The sequence below is a fragment of the Brassica oleracea genome, chromosome C7 (genome assembly GCF_000695525.1).
Source record: "Brassica oleracea var. oleracea cultivar TO1000 chromosome C7, BOL, whole genome shotgun sequence".
Classification (NCBI taxonomy): domain Eukaryota; kingdom Viridiplantae; phylum Streptophyta; class Magnoliopsida; order Brassicales; family Brassicaceae; genus Brassica; species Brassica oleracea.
This window is the reverse complement of record NC_027754.1, coordinates 17,229,703-17,248,595: the sequence shown is the minus strand read 5'-3', so window position 1 is coordinate 17,248,595 and position 18,893 is coordinate 17,229,703. Positions and strand designations below refer to the sequence as shown.

Below are 18,893 nucleotides of genomic sequence, written 5' to 3'. Positions count from 1 at the left end.
CTCGTTAATTCCACGTAGGACGAAATCGTCGTAAATACCTCGTAGTGTGAAAACTAGAAAAAAAAAGAAAAAAGAAGAAAAATACCAGATTCACATGTGGCAAGACTTCCAGCAATTATAATACGTAAGTCTCGTCCACATGAATTCTAATATCTTCTTCTCTTCCTTTTTTTTCAAATATTTATAATTTGAATAGGATTTTGGAGTGTGATTTGGGAGTTTGTGGGTGGTTTGAGAAGGAGAGTTGTGGGTATATTTATAGGAAAGCGCGGCTCGTTAATACCTCGTATATAAAAACGCGGGCCTTTGTAATTCCTCGCTATTTCCTCGTACAATTGCTCGCTATTTCGTCGTAACGTTACGAAGAATTTGCATCAATAACTTTAATGAAGTCAAGTACTTTTGGCAAAACATGATATTTACCATTCTTTTGATTAACATCTCTTAAAATTTACAAAATATTTCACAACTAAAATATTACACCTACAAATCATAAAAAGACCATAAACAAAATTTTTACACAACTAGATATTATTCCTCAACATACATAAGCTTGGACTCCACTTCACATCATCTCTTTGTACCACTTTGGGCAGAAGACTTTGGAAGACTTTCTGAAGACTTCGTGGGAAGTCTTCTAGCATAAAATACATTAGAAGATTTCCCAAGAAGTCTTCCGTGAGTTTTCCGAGAATTATCCCAGAAGTCTTCCAAAATCTGTCTCAGATCTGAAAAATCTGCATATTCAAAAGCATTCAAATGACTTCAAAATAGAGAAGACTTCAAAAATAAATTTTTAGATAATAAACAAAACAGTCACATTAGGTTGGATCTATAATTTTCTAGAATCTAATATATAAAACACACAAAATACATATCCAAAATTTATACCACTTTAGGCAGAAGACTTCCTAAAGACTTCGTGGGATGTCTTTGGGCATAAAATGCATTAGAAGACTTTCTAAGAAGGCTTCTGAGATGTCTTCCGAGAGTCTTCTGAGAAGTCTTTCAAAGTTTTTCAGATCTGAAAAACCTGCAAATTCAAAAACATTCAAATGATTTCAAAACAGAGAAAAACTTCAAAAATAAAAATTTTATACTTACAAAATAAACAAAACAGTCACACTATGTTGAATCTATAGCTTTTTAGAATCTAACATATAAATACACATAAATTCATATCCAAAATTTAGAGATCTACTTTTGAAAGAGTGAAAGATGAGAATCATGTAATGAAAAACCTGCAAAAAGAAGATAAATTCGTGAGAAGACATAACAAAAGTGAGAAATGGATATAAAGTTTGGTGCTTTGATGTTCAAAGAGATTAGAGAGAGGTTGGAGAGTTTTAGAGTGAGAAACATTACATTTTTGTTGCAGTCATTTGAGAGGAAGAAAGAGAATGCGTAAATTTTCTTTATATATGAAGACAAAAATTCCAATTAGGTTAAATATTTTTGACCCAGAAGACTTCTGAACGACTTATGGAAGACTTATGGAAGACTCCTGGAAGACTTATGTAAGACTTATGTAAGACTTATGGAAGACTTTGATTTAGGCGGGAAACCTAAATTATTCCAAAATTTAGGCGGGAACCCTAAATTTTACTTAATTTAGGCGGGATGTGTCAGAAGACTTCTTTTTAAGTTTTAGGTGAGTCTTCTAGACCCTAAAATCAAATAACTATGCAAAAAAAACCTTTTTATACTTAATTAAACTTAGTACATTCACTCATCTATGTTGAAAATAATTCAATTTCAGATAAACTAAATTTACATCTTTGAAAAATATTTATTATTACATGATTTCAAATTTTAACCCATGAAAATATTTTTTTATAAAAATTTTAAATTATTTTTAAGATCTAATCCATGAGAAGACTTTCTCTGGAAGACTTCTGGAAGACTTATGGAAGACTCCTGGAAGACTCCTGGAAGACTCCTGGAAGACTTTGATTTAGGCGGGAAACCTAAATTATTCCAAAATTTAGGCGGGAACCATAAATTCTACTAAAATTTAGGCGTGATGTGTCTGAAAACTTCTTTTTAAGTTTTCTGTGAGTCTTTCAGATCCTAAAATCAATTAACTACGCAAAAAACACTTTCTTAAACTTAAAAAAACTTAGACAGTGTTTAAATCAAATTATTAGATAATTACTAAACATATATGGGTCAAATTGAAAAAGAAAAAAAATGAAGGTAAGATTTCAGAATCTAACCCTAAAGATACATACAATACTATAACATATGTTAGCAAACCCTAAACCAATGACTCATGAGCCAATATACATTCACTCATCTATGTTGAAAATAATTCAATTTCAGATGAACTAAATTTACATCATTGAGAAATGTTTATTATTACATGATTTCAAATTTTTACCCGGTTATAATGGTAAAATTGAATACATGTTTTTTGTTTGTTCATAAGGGAGCTGTTGTAATTTCACTAGGCTTTTGGGTTACTTCTGCATTTGATTTAATTTGGGATACACTTTTGTATTCAAAATCTTTGAGTCATTTTTGGCAAATCCCCATAATATTTAATGTTGATTTATATTTTTAGTAAGTTTTTTAGAATATGATAATAACTCATTTATCATCATTAATATAACAACAAAATAATTTAATAGTAGAAATAAAAAATATAATAATAATTTACTATTTTGAAATATTATTTAATTCTATATTTATAATTATATGATTTTTCTTACTAAAACAATTCTCCAGAATTTTATGAAGTTTTTTTAAAATTATAATTTTCGAATTCTAATACCATTAATTTCTTTTTAATATCTGCAAAATTTAAAATATTATTTAGTTTTATGTTTTGATAATTATATACATAACAAAAGTTTATCTTAATTTTATAGAATTTGATTTAATATATTTGAACCAAAAGAATAAATAAAAAATCTTTCTAAGGTTATAATTTAAAATATATACATATATATTGTTAAATTAAAATATTTATTTTATCTTCTAATTAATTTAAAATTTTAATTAAATTTTAAAATTAAAAAAAAAATATATATATTTTCAAATATAATTTAATTTTTATAAGAAAATTTCGGCACATATTGCAAGAAAACCCCTAGTTAGAAGATATATATTATTCTTGACAAATTAGATATTGGATTACATTAGTAACATTGTTGCAACATTAAAAAATTAACTGAACTTTTTGAAACTTTTGTGTTTACTTATCAATTTAAAGATGTTTTCACAAATTATTCTTGGGATACGAAAAAAAATCCAGTTGACTAATTAAATAGAGAATTGTATTTGTAACACTGTTGAAACTTGCAGCATAAAAAGAAGATTTTTGTTATAGTTGAACAAAAAATGAATAAATCCGATCGGGCATTAATTAAACATATTGAAAGGGCTTTTAATAAAAAAGTGTGAAACACAACATATTATTATGTTTCTACAATTCTAATGTAATCAAATAATAGCAAATCTTCTAACAGTAAACACACATCAACTAACCTGTTGTTATAAATTTGAGCTTGATTCAGTAAAGATTACGGAATTTATTTTCATCCAAAATTGAATTTAGATTTTGTTTGAATTCGTATGCTGTTGCAGATTATTATAGCGGAAACATTTTGTTTTAATTTTCTGGAGACATTTACCATATAAATTATGCAAAAAAAATTATCATTGAAATTTACTCAAAAGTTTCTTAAACTATTTAAACAGCAAGGAATATACAAAATGTTTCTCCTTGTCGATCTTTCCACTTATTATATTCGTAATATTACTCTTACTAGATAAGTAAGAGAATATACGCTTACCAGATAACTGGTTTAGTCAAACTTTAATTAGCGTGATATTCAGCGGGGAATGGTTGTTTGGAAGACATGGCTAAAGCTAATTTGAAGGTTGCTAATGGTTTGAATCTAACCAGGCTAAATAACAATATCAATATGTATATTAGTTAATTTATTACTAGATTCGGATCCACGCTTTAAAAGTGTGGAACTATTTTTATTTAAATTTTCTATTTCAAAATTATTATTTTTAGATAATATATAATTGTCTATCTAAAACTTTAAGATATGTTCATTTTTGTATAATTTTTTTTATATATTTACTATTTTAACATGTTCTAAGAACATATTATGTATTATATATTTTAAATTCAAATGAATGCAATTTTATATCATTAAAAATGTATGTTAAGTTATCAATGTAATATGATTTGTCATGTGTCATATAATATTTTTGTATTAATATAACAGATTTGATGAGTATAAAATATATTAAATAACATTGAATTATGAGGAATTGCCACAAATACCACATTCATAGTACCACTTTTCATGTTTACATTAATCAATTTTACGCTCACTTTTAATGAAGGATAAAATACACTTATACCGCTAGCGTTAACTAATATAGACTTAGAGTTTAGAGTTGAGGGGTAGGGTAGTTTTTGGAATGTGAAAATTTAGGATTCTAATAAATATATAAATAAATATTTAAAAAATATATATATTTTTTTGAAAATAGTGTCAAACATAATTTTTGATTTTCAAAAATAAATTTTGAAAAAAATAAAAAAAAATTCAAAAAAAACATTATAAAAAAGTTCGAATATGAAAAAGTATAATTCGAAAATATAAAAAAAATATTATTATTTTTTATTTAAATAATGATTTATTATATATTTATATAACAAGGGTATAAGAGTCTTTTGCCACTTAATGGAGAAAATATTTTTGAAAATGTTCTTTTAGTGGTAGTAAAAATGAAAAATGGTACTATGAAAGTGGTAAACATAAATTTTTCCGTGAAAATTGGTGTGATTATGTTTTAATAAGATATATAGTTTTTTTTTAGAATTTGTGTAGTTTAAATTGTTTTGATATTAAAAACATCTCTGACTCATCTTTATAATTTTCTCTATATTAGATGAACTATAAAATATAATCATTTTTTTGTGCCAATCTGGTTTTCTATGATAGAATATTGCTATATTTTCCCCTATTATACAGCAAGACATTTGAATAAGAAACGTCTGTATTTTAGAATTGCTTTGTTATAGAGAAAAAAGTAGAAATTGGTTGGAGATACTCTAAAGAAACACAAAATCCTCATGTCATGACGTTGGCAAATATCTAAATTTGGTCTGTCAAATCATGATCATCCTTTTCAAGATTATATCTTATTGTAAAACCGGGTCACATAAGCTTTTGACTTCAAGGCAGTTTCCATGTATTTTCACAAAATTTTCATGTAGAAGCAACATAATATAAAAATAATATTCTATAGACCTTCAAATATTTTCTCAATTCCTGTGATGCCTATTTATATATGTGTTTCTCTTCTAGTCATTCATCGACCAAACTGTGATAAGTCTAATAAGGCCTCACGCTACAACGTAAAAATGACGACGGTGAATAACTTTTCTCTATATCCATTTTCATGGGTACTCGTACATGCACACATTTTTTGAATATCTTTTTATGTACGCAGGTAGTGGAAATGGATGTGCCTATGGACTGTCCTGGTTGCGAGAGAAAAGTTAGGAAGGCTCTTGAAAGCATTAAGGGTAATTAATTAGTGAAAATGGGTTAACAATCTTTTAACTTATTTCATCAGTAACTTGTTTATATATATATATATATAACATTTCATCAAGAATTACTTTCTTGCCAATCAAGCAAATCAAGAAAATTGGTAATCAAGTCTTGGATTGAACAGGAGTCCACGATGTTCAGATAGATATGAATCAGCAGAAAGTAACGGTGACTGGTTCGGCGGAGCAGAAGAAGGTTCTTAAAGTTGCAAGGAGTATTACAGGAAGAGAGGTATGCTTATGGTCGTGCCCTTACCACCCCGAATCTAATGGATTTAACGACAAGTACTACAAGAAGAAGTTCCGCAAAAGAATCATCATGTCAAAAAATGGTGAGAAAGTGAGTTCTTATAACTATTATATGCATGGATACCACGGACACGACCATGGTTACCATCAGGAACGGCCTTATTCTGGTCTTATCGACGAGAACGCTACTTCTATGTTCAGTGAGGAAAACCCTCATTTCTGTAACATCATGTGATCGATCTCCATTTCAACAGCTACTATGGATGGAACAACTTTAGTTTGGTTATGCTCCTTCCTTTGTAAATAAACACGCAACCTAGTGGAAACCAAATATGAGTCCTCGTCCTCAGCTCAGTTGGATTTGATCCAGTCTCGATAAATGTTTATGTAATAAATTAAATGGGTTTGGTTTAAATTTAGTAAGATCAAATAAAACTTGGTAGTTATCATCGCATGTATAATGTATACGTCGCTTTAATTGGTTTAAAGAAACCAAATATTCTATTATTATATATACAGTAGAAACTCTATAAATTAATATTCGATAAATTAATAAATACTATAAACTAATAATAAATTTATCTGGTCTCAAATTAGGCCATTTTAAAATAAGATATTTTTGATAAAATAATAAGATAATAAAAACGTAAAAGCCAACCGTTAACGAACAAACATAAAATTAACAGGTTTTGTCTATTTTTAATGATTGACTAATATAATCTTAATTTTGCGTAGTTAATGGCTAGTTACAAAATAAGCCCGTGCACACAATACATGTTTATTGAATATGCAGATTTTAAACACTTCAAGAAAAAAAAACTATTTTTTTTCCGTTATGATCCATATCTCTTATATATTAAAAGCGGAACATTACAACCTTTGAGTTATGCACATGTCATCATTAGAATGATTTTTAGAATCTTAAAAATATAGGTTGGTCCATCTAGTTATATATTATATTTTTTTTATTAAACTAATCATAGATTAAATATTAATGTTTTAAAATATATTTTTCATTTTTTCCATAAATAAAATCTACGAAATTACATAATATGATTAAAATATATATATGACAATTAATGACTTTGAATAATAAAGATTTGATAACAATTTGTGTAACTTCAGTCATTTTTGTTTAATTTTATATTAAATTTTATTTTATGTTTTTAAAATAACTTTAAATTAATACAACTTTTACAATTCCACATTAATTTTTTTATGATTAATGGATTAAATTTATTTTATAAAAAATACAAATTAAAATATGAGTATGAAGTCTCATTTAATAGATATTCAGATTAAAATATATATCTATTTTAAATACAGTTAAATTATTAAATTCAACTATATACCATATAAAATACATAAATATTGGAAACTTTAAATTTGCATTGAACAAATCTTAAGAATTTACTATTTAATTTCAAAATTTGCATTGAATTTTTAAATAATTATAAATTACTAAAACTATTAAAAATCTCATATTGAAAAATTGTTATCAATGATTTAAAAATTTTGTTATAAAAAATATAAATGATCATGAAACTATATGAGTTGGAAGCTTCATTTAATAAATAATTATATTAAAATATATTATTTATCTGTGTTAATATCATATAATTTTAATTATATATCACATAAAATAGATAAAATCGATTGGTTAGATTTAGTTACTATAAAGTGATTGTAAATAAATAATAATAATTGTTTTAATTTATACGTCAACATCAATTTATTTATATATGTAACAGTAACTGACTTATAAAATTTAATATGTATTTATTATTTTCTTATTTCATAATATTTAAAAGAACACAAATTAATAATATTACGTAAAAGTATTTGTATATACATTATTTATTCCGTGCAAAACGCGGATCTTAATAAGTTTTTAAATTAAGAACACCGATCTATTTTCTAAAAGCCGATTTAAGAAGATATCTGAAGTTTGATAGAATAATGTGATAAGAACATTAAGTCATCATCATTTATGGAGCAAATAGTCATGAGCCATAGAGAGGAGAATGTCAAGTTGAGTTAAGCCCAAAAAACACCTGTGTCAAACATTCTCACTCAACTAACACAAACATATTCAACTCATCTAGATCACACTAAGAAGAAGAATCATCCCCAAAATATTCACCATGAGAAAATATTGAAGATATAATCCGACAGAAGGTTAGTAAACCAGAGGAAGACACATGAGAAGCAATAATCTTTGAGTACTGGATTCTCAACTCATGAGAAGCACACGACGAATTAGATTCATGATGCAATTCATTATGTTTTAAAAATTATTCAACTTCTAAACCGATTTATTCTCGACTTGCTTTATTTAGAAGATCACGAGTAAATTACTTGAAAACCAGATTTTGGCTGACCAAGAAACACATTAGATACATTAAATCATTCAGGAGAGTTATCAAGCATCTTCTGATGCATAAGCAAACACAAATCATGCAAATCAATTAAAATAATCATTTTTCATATTTGGATCATTTTTACATATTTACAACTGCCACCATATCTTCATTATTGCTGCATCCTGGAGGCTTTCTCATGAATCAAGACAATCCAAGACATCTTCTGTTTATGCTCAAGCTCTCAAGATTCAATAAATAATCATCACACCAACTTTCTTTGTCTGGACTGATTACACCACGATCTCGTCCAACTACCATATTCATTAAATTTGAATTATTTGTTTCTTTGTTTAACTTTTAGAACGTTAGAATAGCAATAAGTTTGGAATCTCTTGATCATCTTGTGATCTCAAGTAGGTATGGGCATAAAATCTGGAACCCGAAATCCGAACCGAACCCGAACCGAAAAACCCGATCCGTTATCCGATCCGAAACGTAAAAATACTCGAACGGGTTTTGTAGGGTGGTACAAAAAATATCTGAACCCGAAGTGTTATTAACCGAACCCGAAAAATCCGAAATTATAATCAATATAAATATTTTGAAATATATATAAGTATTCCAATTATTAAATTCAATATTTGTGGTAATATTATATATAATAATAAATATTAAAATTCTAATAAATGCTTTAAGTACACAATTAGTTATAAATAAATATTTTATAATTTGTTTATTGTTATTTTATCAATTTTATATGTGATAGATTAATTTTTATTTAATTTAGATGTTTTCTTTATGTTTTACTTCGAAAATTTTGTTTTTTACTTTGGTTATATCCGAACCGAACCGATATAACCCGAATCCGTACGATATATGATTATTTTATGGGTTTTATGATGCAATACAATTTTGAACTGAACCCGAAGTGTTATTATCCGAACCCGACCCGTACTAATAAAATTTTAGTATGAGACCTAGAAACGTAAACCCGAAAATCCGAAAACCCAAAAAATCCGATCTGAATGCCAACGGATACCCGAACGCCCAGGCCTAATCTCAAGTTTGGTGAATTTCAATTATATATCATAATTTAACTCTCAGACAGAGTTTTTAGGAATTCTCTTTGGGTGATTCTTTATAATGCTCTATATATTAAATACTTCAGAAATTTCGATCATAGAATATATTAATATAACACTCTCTTTAATTGATTCTTTGTAATGCTCTACTTGGATGATATTTGGGGGAATTCTAACTTTACTTCAAATTCGAGATCATTTTTCAAATTTATTTTAAATGATAACTATTTTCATAATTATCTTAAATTTATTATAAAAAAACAAAATTAATCTTACTAAATCATTTACAAATGTTTAAAAAATATTAATAGAAATTTATAAACTAAACCTACCCTAAATACTAAACTGTAAACAATAATAAATAAAAAACTAAATTCAAATGTTATAGTATTTTTGATTGAGTTTATTTTTGAAAAGTAGTATCCAACTTAGTATAATTTAAACAATTTCTCATGATTTTTGACTTAAAAACTAATACGGATCATAAAGAAAAAATAATTTTGTATTCTTCAGATATTTTCAATCGATATATTTAATACTCAACTATTAGTGCACATATTCATGCTTAGACTAGCTGCTGACTCCCTCTGTAATATAAGATTTAATTAATCAACAGTTAAAAATGGATAGAAATTGTCAGTTTCTTTCTTTCATTAGCGGTTGATTTTTTATGTTCTAAGGTCTTGGCATGTCTTGCTTTCACTCTGTCTGAGCTTTTGTCATTTATGCTTAGAGATAAGGGTGAGCAAAGATCGAATATCCAAGTTTTTGGAAGTATTCGTGATCCGGTCTATTTTGTAGTAATAATTAATTATTATCTGATCCGATTCGATTCATAGTCAACCGGCTTTTCGGTGTCCGGAAAAATTTAGATTTTTAACCGTATATATTATTTTATTCGTACAAATAAATTAATAATTAAAAAGAAATAAAAAAATCAAAAATAATATAAAATAACAATATTTGATTACAAAAAAAATTATTTAATATAAAAAATTCTAATAGCTAATGAATAAATTTAATAAATTAAAATATTGTATAACTTATATGAAATATAAGATATATATATAATTCTTTAAATATATATATATATATATATATATATGTGTGTGTGTGTATGTATGTGTGTGTGTCCATATTTATGCATATAACGAATCAGAACGGATATCATTTCCTACAAATATAAGTATTTGTGATTTGTTTCGTTTCTTATGGATATTGCATATTAATATTTGCTTTGCTTCGTAGATTATGGATATCCAAAATTTTTCGGTTCGATTCGAAACGAATAACAAATCGAATCAAAATTCATAGATACTTTTTCAAGCCCTACTCGGAGATAGTCAATTGTCTGTTTAGTTTTTTGTTACTTCTTTCATGTGTTTTTGTATTAGTTTTTAGTAAATTTTGTCAACATTTTAAAACTGGTCTAAAAATTAACATTTTACAACAATAAAAAAAGTACAATAACTGATAGTATGTTCATGAACAGGGTCAGCTTAGATAGGAGGGCGAGCGGTGCAACCGTCCCGCACCTAATCCGTTGCCCCCCTATTTTTTAATAGATAAGAGACCAATTTTTTTTATAAAAATACATATGTATTTTTATGTTAAAAATAAGAAAAGGAGCCCAATTTTTTTTATATGAAAATATTTTTTTTATTTCCATAGATTTATTTTAAAAAATACTTCTGCTATTTTGAAAAAAACATATATCTATCATATTTTTTAAAGAAAATTAATAGTTTAAAAATAAAAAATTGTTTTTTTGCTCCAGAGCTCATGACACCATTGAACCAGCTCTGTTAATGAATGATCCAACACGTTAAATTATTTTAAGAGGATTGGAGTTGCTTTCCATTTTTACTAGTTACTAAAATGTTGTAATCGTAGAATATAACTTGTTCAGACTACAAAATAATCATCCAAGCAACTCCAATCCTGTTAATCTACTTTATTAAAACATGAGCATGATTGATATATGTATGGTCCAACTATTTTAATGTATTTATTAAAAAAAATTTTTAACCATTTAAAAGAAATATTATACAAAGATATATGATTAAAATACATTGATATAAAAATTAAATTTCTAAAAAATATAAAACAAAAAATATAAGTGCTCTTGATTTAGGACGGTCAGGATCTAGTTAATTTTGGTAAAACCATAGATCCAAACTTTGTACTGTCACGTGTATCTCGTTCTTTTTCTAAATGATTAAATGAAACAAAAATATTAATAAGAAAATGTGGATTATCATTTGTGGTTGTGGTTTCGCTAAGAGAAGCTTTAGCACAGCGCGGGTGTTTCCTTCCGTCTTCCTCGTGCTCTTGATTTGGTAATTGCTTCTGTTCTTCTGTCGTAGAATCGTAGGGATTGGTGTATGAGAATGGCTGATCCTGATAGTCGATCAAAATGTAGAGTAGTGTCGTTTGATTTCTGTGTAAACAGGATCTAGCAGAAGCGGAAGTCATCAGAGACTCAGAGTTCAAGCAATGAGTGCCATAGCGCAACGGGATGAGAATAATGTACCTGATCATCTTCTTGTTCTTGTACACGGTATTTGGGCCAGGTATAACGTCTCTCAAGAGATTATTTTTTATTTTAATAGTGTTGGTGTATTGAATTTGAAAATTGTGTATATTCTATCTGCGTCAGTCCCAGCGTCTGGCTCTACGTGGAAGCTGAGATGAAAAGACGCGTTGGAACAAGATTCCTGATCTATGGTATGCTTATATGCTTGCAACTTTTATTTACTTGAGCACTTGTTGGAGTATGTATGGAAGAGAGTTTCCCATTAGAACGGTTACTTAAACCATATCCAATGTTTTGACAAAAAAAAAACCATATCCGATCTATTTTATTATAGAATTAATTTCAATTTATTTTTCTAGAATATTATTCCCCAAAATATAATGTAAAAATAGAGAAATGCTATTTATTTTTCTAAATAAAAAAAATATAAATCTCTATTTAGAAGAAGAAACAGAGATAAATAAAATAAATGTAGATGAGTTAGAGAGATTTGCCTCTAAATATTATTCTTTTTATTTTTAAAAGTTAAATGTTTTAAAATAAATTTTGTTTTAAAATATGTATGTTTTACATTTTCTATGTAATTTTAATAGTAATGATTATATATTGTAAACTTCAAAGAGTTGTTTGAAAAAAAGGTTTGTACTTATTCAAATGCTATTGGTTTAAATTTATAAATTTATGGAAAATAGCTAAATACGAAAGTGATGTATTTATAGTCAACATTTAATATATTTTTTAATATGTGCTAAACACAAAAAGTGTATTATTAGAAAAGAATGAATAATTATAGAAATAATTATAGAGAGATGAATTGGAAACAGTCTAAAAGCTTGGAGTGTCCTTTCAGTTCCAATTCATCTTTATATTTGACTCTAAAACAAATCTATTCTAACTCATCTCTATTTCTTTATATTTAGGACAAGAAAAAACATTTCTCTATTTTACTCTATATTTTGGGAAATACTGTTTTAAATTTAACTCTATTATAAAATCTTTTTATTTATTTTTAAATTAGCAAAATGCATTAGAAATAGTTGCATACCATATATATGTCTGTTTGGGACCGCATTTTAGTTTTGTTATTTTATCTTGTTCTTCTATGCATGCCTAAATTACACATCATGTTTTTTTTAATTCACTCTTTTTCCCTTGAACATGCTGCACAGCAAGTTCTTCCAATACTTCCACTAAAACGTTTGGCGGAATCGATGGAGCTGGAAAACGACTAGCAGAAGAGGTGAATTAACTATTTTGCTTTGGATTTATGTTTTGATATGGTGTTTTGATTTTAAACGTTTATTTTATCAGTGAAACTGATGTTTTGGTTTTATCTTTACTGTGTTTTTTTTCCTTATCAAAAGTTTAACATAAGTGAAAGTTGAGAGTAGAATCTTACCGTTTTAGTCGGGTGATACACATTGACGCCAAGTCTAGACACACGACCCAGGGGTTTCTACTCCTCAACACTAGTATATGAGCTGATATATGTTTCCGTTCCTGATGTGAGAGAGGAATAGGTTAGACAAGTAGTCCAAAAGAGCAAGAGCTTGAAGAAGATTTCATTTTTAGCCCACTCTCTCGGTGGCTTATTTGCCAGACATGCTGTTGCTGTTCTTTATTCACAAGCCAATGATGATGCTGTCTCTAAATCTGGGGATTCACATATTCTGAGAGGTAGGATTGCTGGCCTCGAACCAATTAATTTCATCACCTTGGCTACACCTCATCTAGGAGTCAGAGGCAGAAAACAGGTTCTCTTCTTCTCCTCTTATCATAATTGTAATCAGAGAGTTTCATAAAGGATAAATATAACCACTATTGTCTCTGACACATATATTATTATATTTTATGTCAGCTGCCTTTCCTTTTGGGAGTTCCTATTTTAGAGAAACTTGCTGCACCAATAGCTCCGTTTTTTATTGGTCGCACTGGTACCCAGTTGTTTCTTACTGATGGTAAAGCTGATAAACCACCTCTTCTCTTGAGGATGGCATCTGACTGTGAAGATCTTAAATTTTTGTGAGTTAAAGGCACTATCATTATAATGACTTATTTTTAGATCCTAATGTATTTCCTTTTCGGGCAGATCGTCTCTGGGGACATTTCCATGTCGCATCGTATATGCAAACGTATCTTATGACTGTATCCTATGCATTTCTGTTGATGTTTCTGTTTAACTTGTTCTGTCATGATTTCGAGTTTTGTCTGCATTTGTTTCTCAAATCTCCTTTCACATCTACTAGACATGGTTGGTTGGCGTACATCTTCCATAAGGAGAGAAACTGAACTTTTCAAGGTACATTTACTTATCCGAAACGGTAAAACCTTTACATTAAGGTGGGGGTATTGGATTTAGAAATTTGATAGAATTTGAAAGAATTATGGTTTCCATTAAATTCTTGCTAGATTTAATAGGAATGTTATTTGAAAGGAATTTAATGGAAAATGTAATGTAAAATGCAAAGGATCAATTCCTTGCTTTTATGAAGGGATTTGTTATTTTTAGAACCAATTTGACCCCACGGTAACCCACTACGTCTTTAGAAGACATATCACCTACACCAGCCCAATTCCATGTCTCTCCTCTTCCAAAACCGGAACCGAAAAACTGAACTAGAACCAAACCAAATTATTCGAAACCAAAACCGGACCGCCTCAAATACCTGAATGGTTTCTATATTTCTATATCTGAATAACCGAATCGGAAACGGAACCGAACCGAGAACCGAACGGTACCCGAATATCCGAAAAAACAAGTTTCAACACTTTGATATAAAATAAAATGTCATCAGTTTCACTCAACCCGAATGCCCATGGCTAGTTCACCCAAAAAGATTCCTTTAGTAAAAAAAATCTATCTACAAAAAGTAAAATTTTCCCAAGTGTTTTATTTTGATAAAAAAAATATCTAAGAGTTAACTACTAGTTGTGTATTTTTTTCGTTATCATTCATAGCGTTAGTATTACCATTTGAATTCCATCAAATTAATTTACATTCACTTAAATTCTATGACAGAAGGTAAACATAAGAATTAGACAATTGCATTAAAATCTCATAAAATCATTTAAAATACTGCAAAAATGATTACACGTGAATTCTTTCAAATTCTTGAGTTCAATACCACCCCCTAAATATTATTCCATTTTTTCCTACTAATTCTATATACAGTAGAAACTTCTATATCGTCCCGAGTTGATAAACATTATAAACTAATAAATTTTTCTGGAGTTGGATCAGTTTAAAATATGACACAAATCACTAAAATAATAATATAATAATATTTTAGAAAATCTTATGTATATATATAGTCTTGCTGAAATCATAAATTAATAATTTTTGTATATATACATTTTATTATTTTCTTTATTTCAAAATATAGTTATCTCTATATTTTTGTAACACTTCATTTTTTTATGTTTAGTGAAATTATATCTAAACCACATTTAAATTTTATAGAGCATATTTTTTATACACCAAATAATACAATAAAAGTAACGTGAAAGTCGAATTTCAAAAATTTAACTAGTGTATATACAATAAAATTAATTATTTTTTAACTTATAAAAATATATTCTAAAAGAAAAAATCCAGAAATTTTTTTTTTTTATAAATTAATAACGATATAAATTATTAAAATATAATAGTTCCAACGTTATTAATTTTTTGAGTTTTACTGTATATAACTTGATCGTGAGTAGTACACTTGCTTACATCTATATTCACCGAAGATGTTTTTGGTACTTCATTTCTCTCAAATAGCTTAAGAGTCTAGTGAAGATTGGTTGCTGTAATTTATTCGTGCAAGAAGTTCTCTGGGGCTTGTAACCAACCCAATGCAAGTTTGAAAACTACTCTTTCGGTTTCTTTCAGACTCAGATCTGATAGTTATGTTTTCCCCTTGTTTTATGCTACACGCAGCCTCCACGACGGTCGTTGGATGGATACAAGCATGTTGTCGATGTAGAATACTGCCCACCTGTTTCATCAGATGGAGCCCATTTCCCTCCAGAAGCTGCTAAAGCTAAGGAAGCCGCACAAAGCTCGCCTAGTCCTCAGAACACACTTGAGTATCATGAAATAGTAGAAGGTGAGAACAAAGAAAGCCAACGATTAGCCCCAAACATTCGATTTGATTGATTCTTCTAAATCGTAACAGTTTCAAAAAAAAATTTCAGAGGAGATGATCCGTGGCCTGCAGACATTAGGGTGGAAGAAAGTGGATGTCAGCTTCCACTCCACCTTCTGGCCTTACCTAGCTCATAACAACATCCACGTAAATTTCCAAAATCTCCACTTTGTGGGAACTGTTTTAATTCTTCCTGACAGGAACTAATAGAGAGTTTTGGGTCTTTTTCAGGTGAAAAGTCAAAGACTTCACAAAGCAGGAGCTGGGGTTGTTGCGCACGTGGTAGATAGCATAAAACAGCAAGAGTCTTCTACCTTTATTACCGCCAGCTTATGAATTGTCCAAGTCTTGGAGTGTTTAACCAGTTAAGCTGAGTGTGCCGCGACATTTAAACCATACATGTGTGTTCTTACTTACCAGTTCGGGAGATAGATGCGGATCAAGAACGTTCACATTCCTGACGATTTCATTTTGTGCAGCCCCCAATTTTTTTTTTACAAAATCATTTTACATATATAAAATATTTACTTGTACACGAATAAATTTCTTTTGTTAAGAAAATATATTTTTATTAAATTTAAAAGTACAACTAAAATAAGAAATATTTTTTATGTGATTAAAATTAAAATTTTTGATTTCGCTTTAAGAAAAATAAATTATTTAAACTGATTTTATAAATTATATTTTTTGAAAATAAATATAATTGCTTTCTTAATTTTGAATAGGGTTCTAGAAATCTTATTTTTTGAAAATAAATATAATTGTCGCCTTTCGAAATCAAGATCTTGGGATTGGACTTGTCAATCGATTCATAACCTTTGGAACACAATCAATATCTATTCGAACTCCCTTTACTTGTCGGAGTACATCTTGGATCTGTCGATTATGTTATGGCCGGAGTCCCACTCATGGTGACCTAGTTGAATTGGGGGAAGCTGTAGGTATTATTGCGGGTCAATCTATTGGTGAACCGGGATTCAATTAACATTAAGAACTTTTCATACCGGTGGAGTATTTACAGGAGGTACTGCCGAACATGTATGATGGTACTACACTTGAAAGAGGTTATAGGTAAAAGCCTCAACAGATTTTTGTTTCCCATTTCAAAATTACAGTTTCATCGGTTAACGATCGTCCATAAGAATATGACAAAAGAACAAGGATATAAGACGGTCGTTTCAGAAATGAAATCAAGTCCTAGCTGGCTCATACAAAAAAAAAAGCTCAATGAATCCAATAAGAAAATATTATTAGCAGAACATGGATGGTAATGAGAAAAAATCGGGTTCAACCCGGCCAAGAACCACAAACACCAAATATAAACAAGCATTTCCAAAAATAGACATGTGTTTTGTTGTTTTGTCTATTTGTTCTCTATAAAAGAAGATCATTGATTGGATCTATCATTTCTTCATCTTAAAGAATAATAATGGCAAAATTAGTCATCTTCTTCCTTGCCTCTGCCCTATGTTTCACCACCCTCCTTCACTTCGCGGCCGCTGATGCCGACGACTTCGACCGCTTCCACATTAAGGGCTCCGTCTACTGTGACACCTGCCGTGTTCAATTCATGACCCGCCTCAGTAAAGTCCTCGAAGGTAATTTAAGAACATTATCTAATATAATTCATATGTGGATCATCTACAATCGCTAGGAACATATAATAGCTATACAAAATGAATCCCATTTTTGTTTAGTTCGATGGTCTCAACTATAATAACATGCATTTTCTCATCGTTTAGAAAAGATTTACGATTTGTCATCTTATAGTTTTAAATGACCTAGCGTACTCAAACGTCTAGACATGACCCTGGTTATTCACATGTCTTAGTTCGATAAGATTATACAAAAATATACTTCGCATGTGTGTGTATTTCAGGGGCAAAGGTGAAGCTCGAGTGCAAGGGTCGTGAGAACCAGACAGTGACACTGACCAAAGAAGCTATGACAGACAAAGACGGAAATTACGAGATGGAAGTTATGGGAGACCACGAAGAGGAAGTGTGCGAGATCATCCTCGTCCAATCACCAGACGCAGAGTGTGGCGATGTGAACAATCAAGAGTTCCTAAGAAACGCAGCCAGGATCAGTCTCACGGCTAATGATGGCATTGTCTCCAACGAGACTCGAACCATTAACCCACTTGGGTTCATGAGGAAGACTCCTCTCGCTGACTGTCCTCAAGCTTTCAAGGAGCTTGGAATCGTCCCTGACGTCACCTTCTAAGCTTTATATATTTATTCTACCCATATATATCCCTCTCTCACCATTTTATTTTTGGCAACTCTTTCTGTTTCTTATATAAAGCATTTTTTTTTACATGTTGTGTTTGTGTTTACTTAACTAACGGTGTTTTCTTTTGTTTCGTTTCATATCTTGTGTTTGTGTTCCAGCAATTTGTCTTTTGCTGTTTTACTCTTGGGTGTTCTTTTATTTTCTAAAGAATGATCTGATTACCTTCCAAATTTGTAAGTCTAGGGAGTTTGTTTTAAGAATGAGTATACATGATGTGCAGAAAGCAAACCTTCATTTCCATATCGATTAATGAGATGACCACCTTCTTGATTTTTGAGGTGAAAAAGATAACAATAAAAGTCTAAAACGCTTAATCACAAATCTAGACTATTGTTACGGTGGTTTAAGCATTTTATAAATAAAAGTATTAAATATATAGGAAAATATATGAAACATCATAATTTTTATACATAAAATTATATCAGTTATGTTGGGTATGTGCCTAGCCCTCCCAAAAGGCCCGCAAAACAATTACCCAGACACATGATTACAACAAAGAAGATCGGGCTCGTCGACTTGAAAGCCGGTGTTCGGCTCGGCTCCAGACTACTTTTAGTCGATGAGATGATTGACTGAACATCATCGGCTCGCCGACCTGACACAACGGCCCGATGAGTCGACCCAATTACTCGAGGAGGCCCATCGAGACAAGAC

At 29.4% G+C, this 18,893-nt stretch overlaps 3 protein-coding genes across 9 annotated transcripts; all 3 read left to right on the top strand.

Moving 5' to 3' along the window:
* Positions 1-5,367: 5,367 nt before the first annotated feature.
* LOC106305367 (heavy metal-associated isoprenylated plant protein 26) lies at positions 5,368-6,252 on the top strand. The gene is made up of 3 exons (XM_013741745.1): positions 5,368-5,401; positions 5,482-5,557; positions 5,710-6,252. Exons 1-3 carry the CDS (start codon positions 5,393-5,395, stop codon positions 6,066-6,068), a joined length of 444 nt encoding a protein of 147 aa, XP_013597199.1. The 5' UTR covers positions 5,368-5,392; the 3' UTR covers positions 6,069-6,252.
* A 5,266-nt stretch (positions 6,253-11,518) lies between these two features.
* LOC106301150 (putative lipase ROG1) lies at positions 11,519-16,560 on the top strand. 7 transcript variants are annotated; one of them, XM_013737484.1, is made up of 11 exons: positions 11,519-11,617; positions 11,731-11,851; positions 11,938-12,005; positions 12,984-13,054; positions 13,335-13,568; positions 13,673-13,836; positions 13,904-13,959; positions 14,061-14,113; positions 15,737-15,905; positions 15,994-16,091; positions 16,176-16,560. In XM_013737484.1, the coding sequence occupies exons 2-11, from the start codon at positions 11,775-11,777 to the stop codon at positions 16,278-16,280; spliced, it is 1,095 nt and encodes a 364-aa protein (XP_013592938.1). In that variant the 5' UTR covers positions 11,519-11,617; positions 11,731-11,774; the 3' UTR covers positions 16,281-16,560. The 7 variants fall into 7 exon arrangements, with proteins under 7 accessions (XP_013592938.1, XP_013592934.1, XP_013592935.1 ...); XM_013737480.1 differs by having other exon boundaries at positions 12,975-13,054; XM_013737481.1 differs by having other exon boundaries at positions 11,520-11,617; positions 11,701-11,851; positions 12,975-13,054.
* A 797-nt stretch (positions 16,561-17,357) lies between these two features.
* On the top strand, positions 17,358-18,467 carry LOC106304914 (pollen-specific protein-like At4g18596). Its single transcript, XM_013741302.1, has 2 exons — positions 17,358-17,542; positions 17,824-18,467. Exons 1-2 carry the CDS (start codon positions 17,374-17,376, stop codon positions 18,168-18,170), a joined length of 516 nt encoding a protein of 171 aa, XP_013596756.1. The 5' UTR covers positions 17,358-17,373; the 3' UTR covers positions 18,171-18,467.
* Positions 18,468-18,893: the final 426 nt, after the last annotated feature.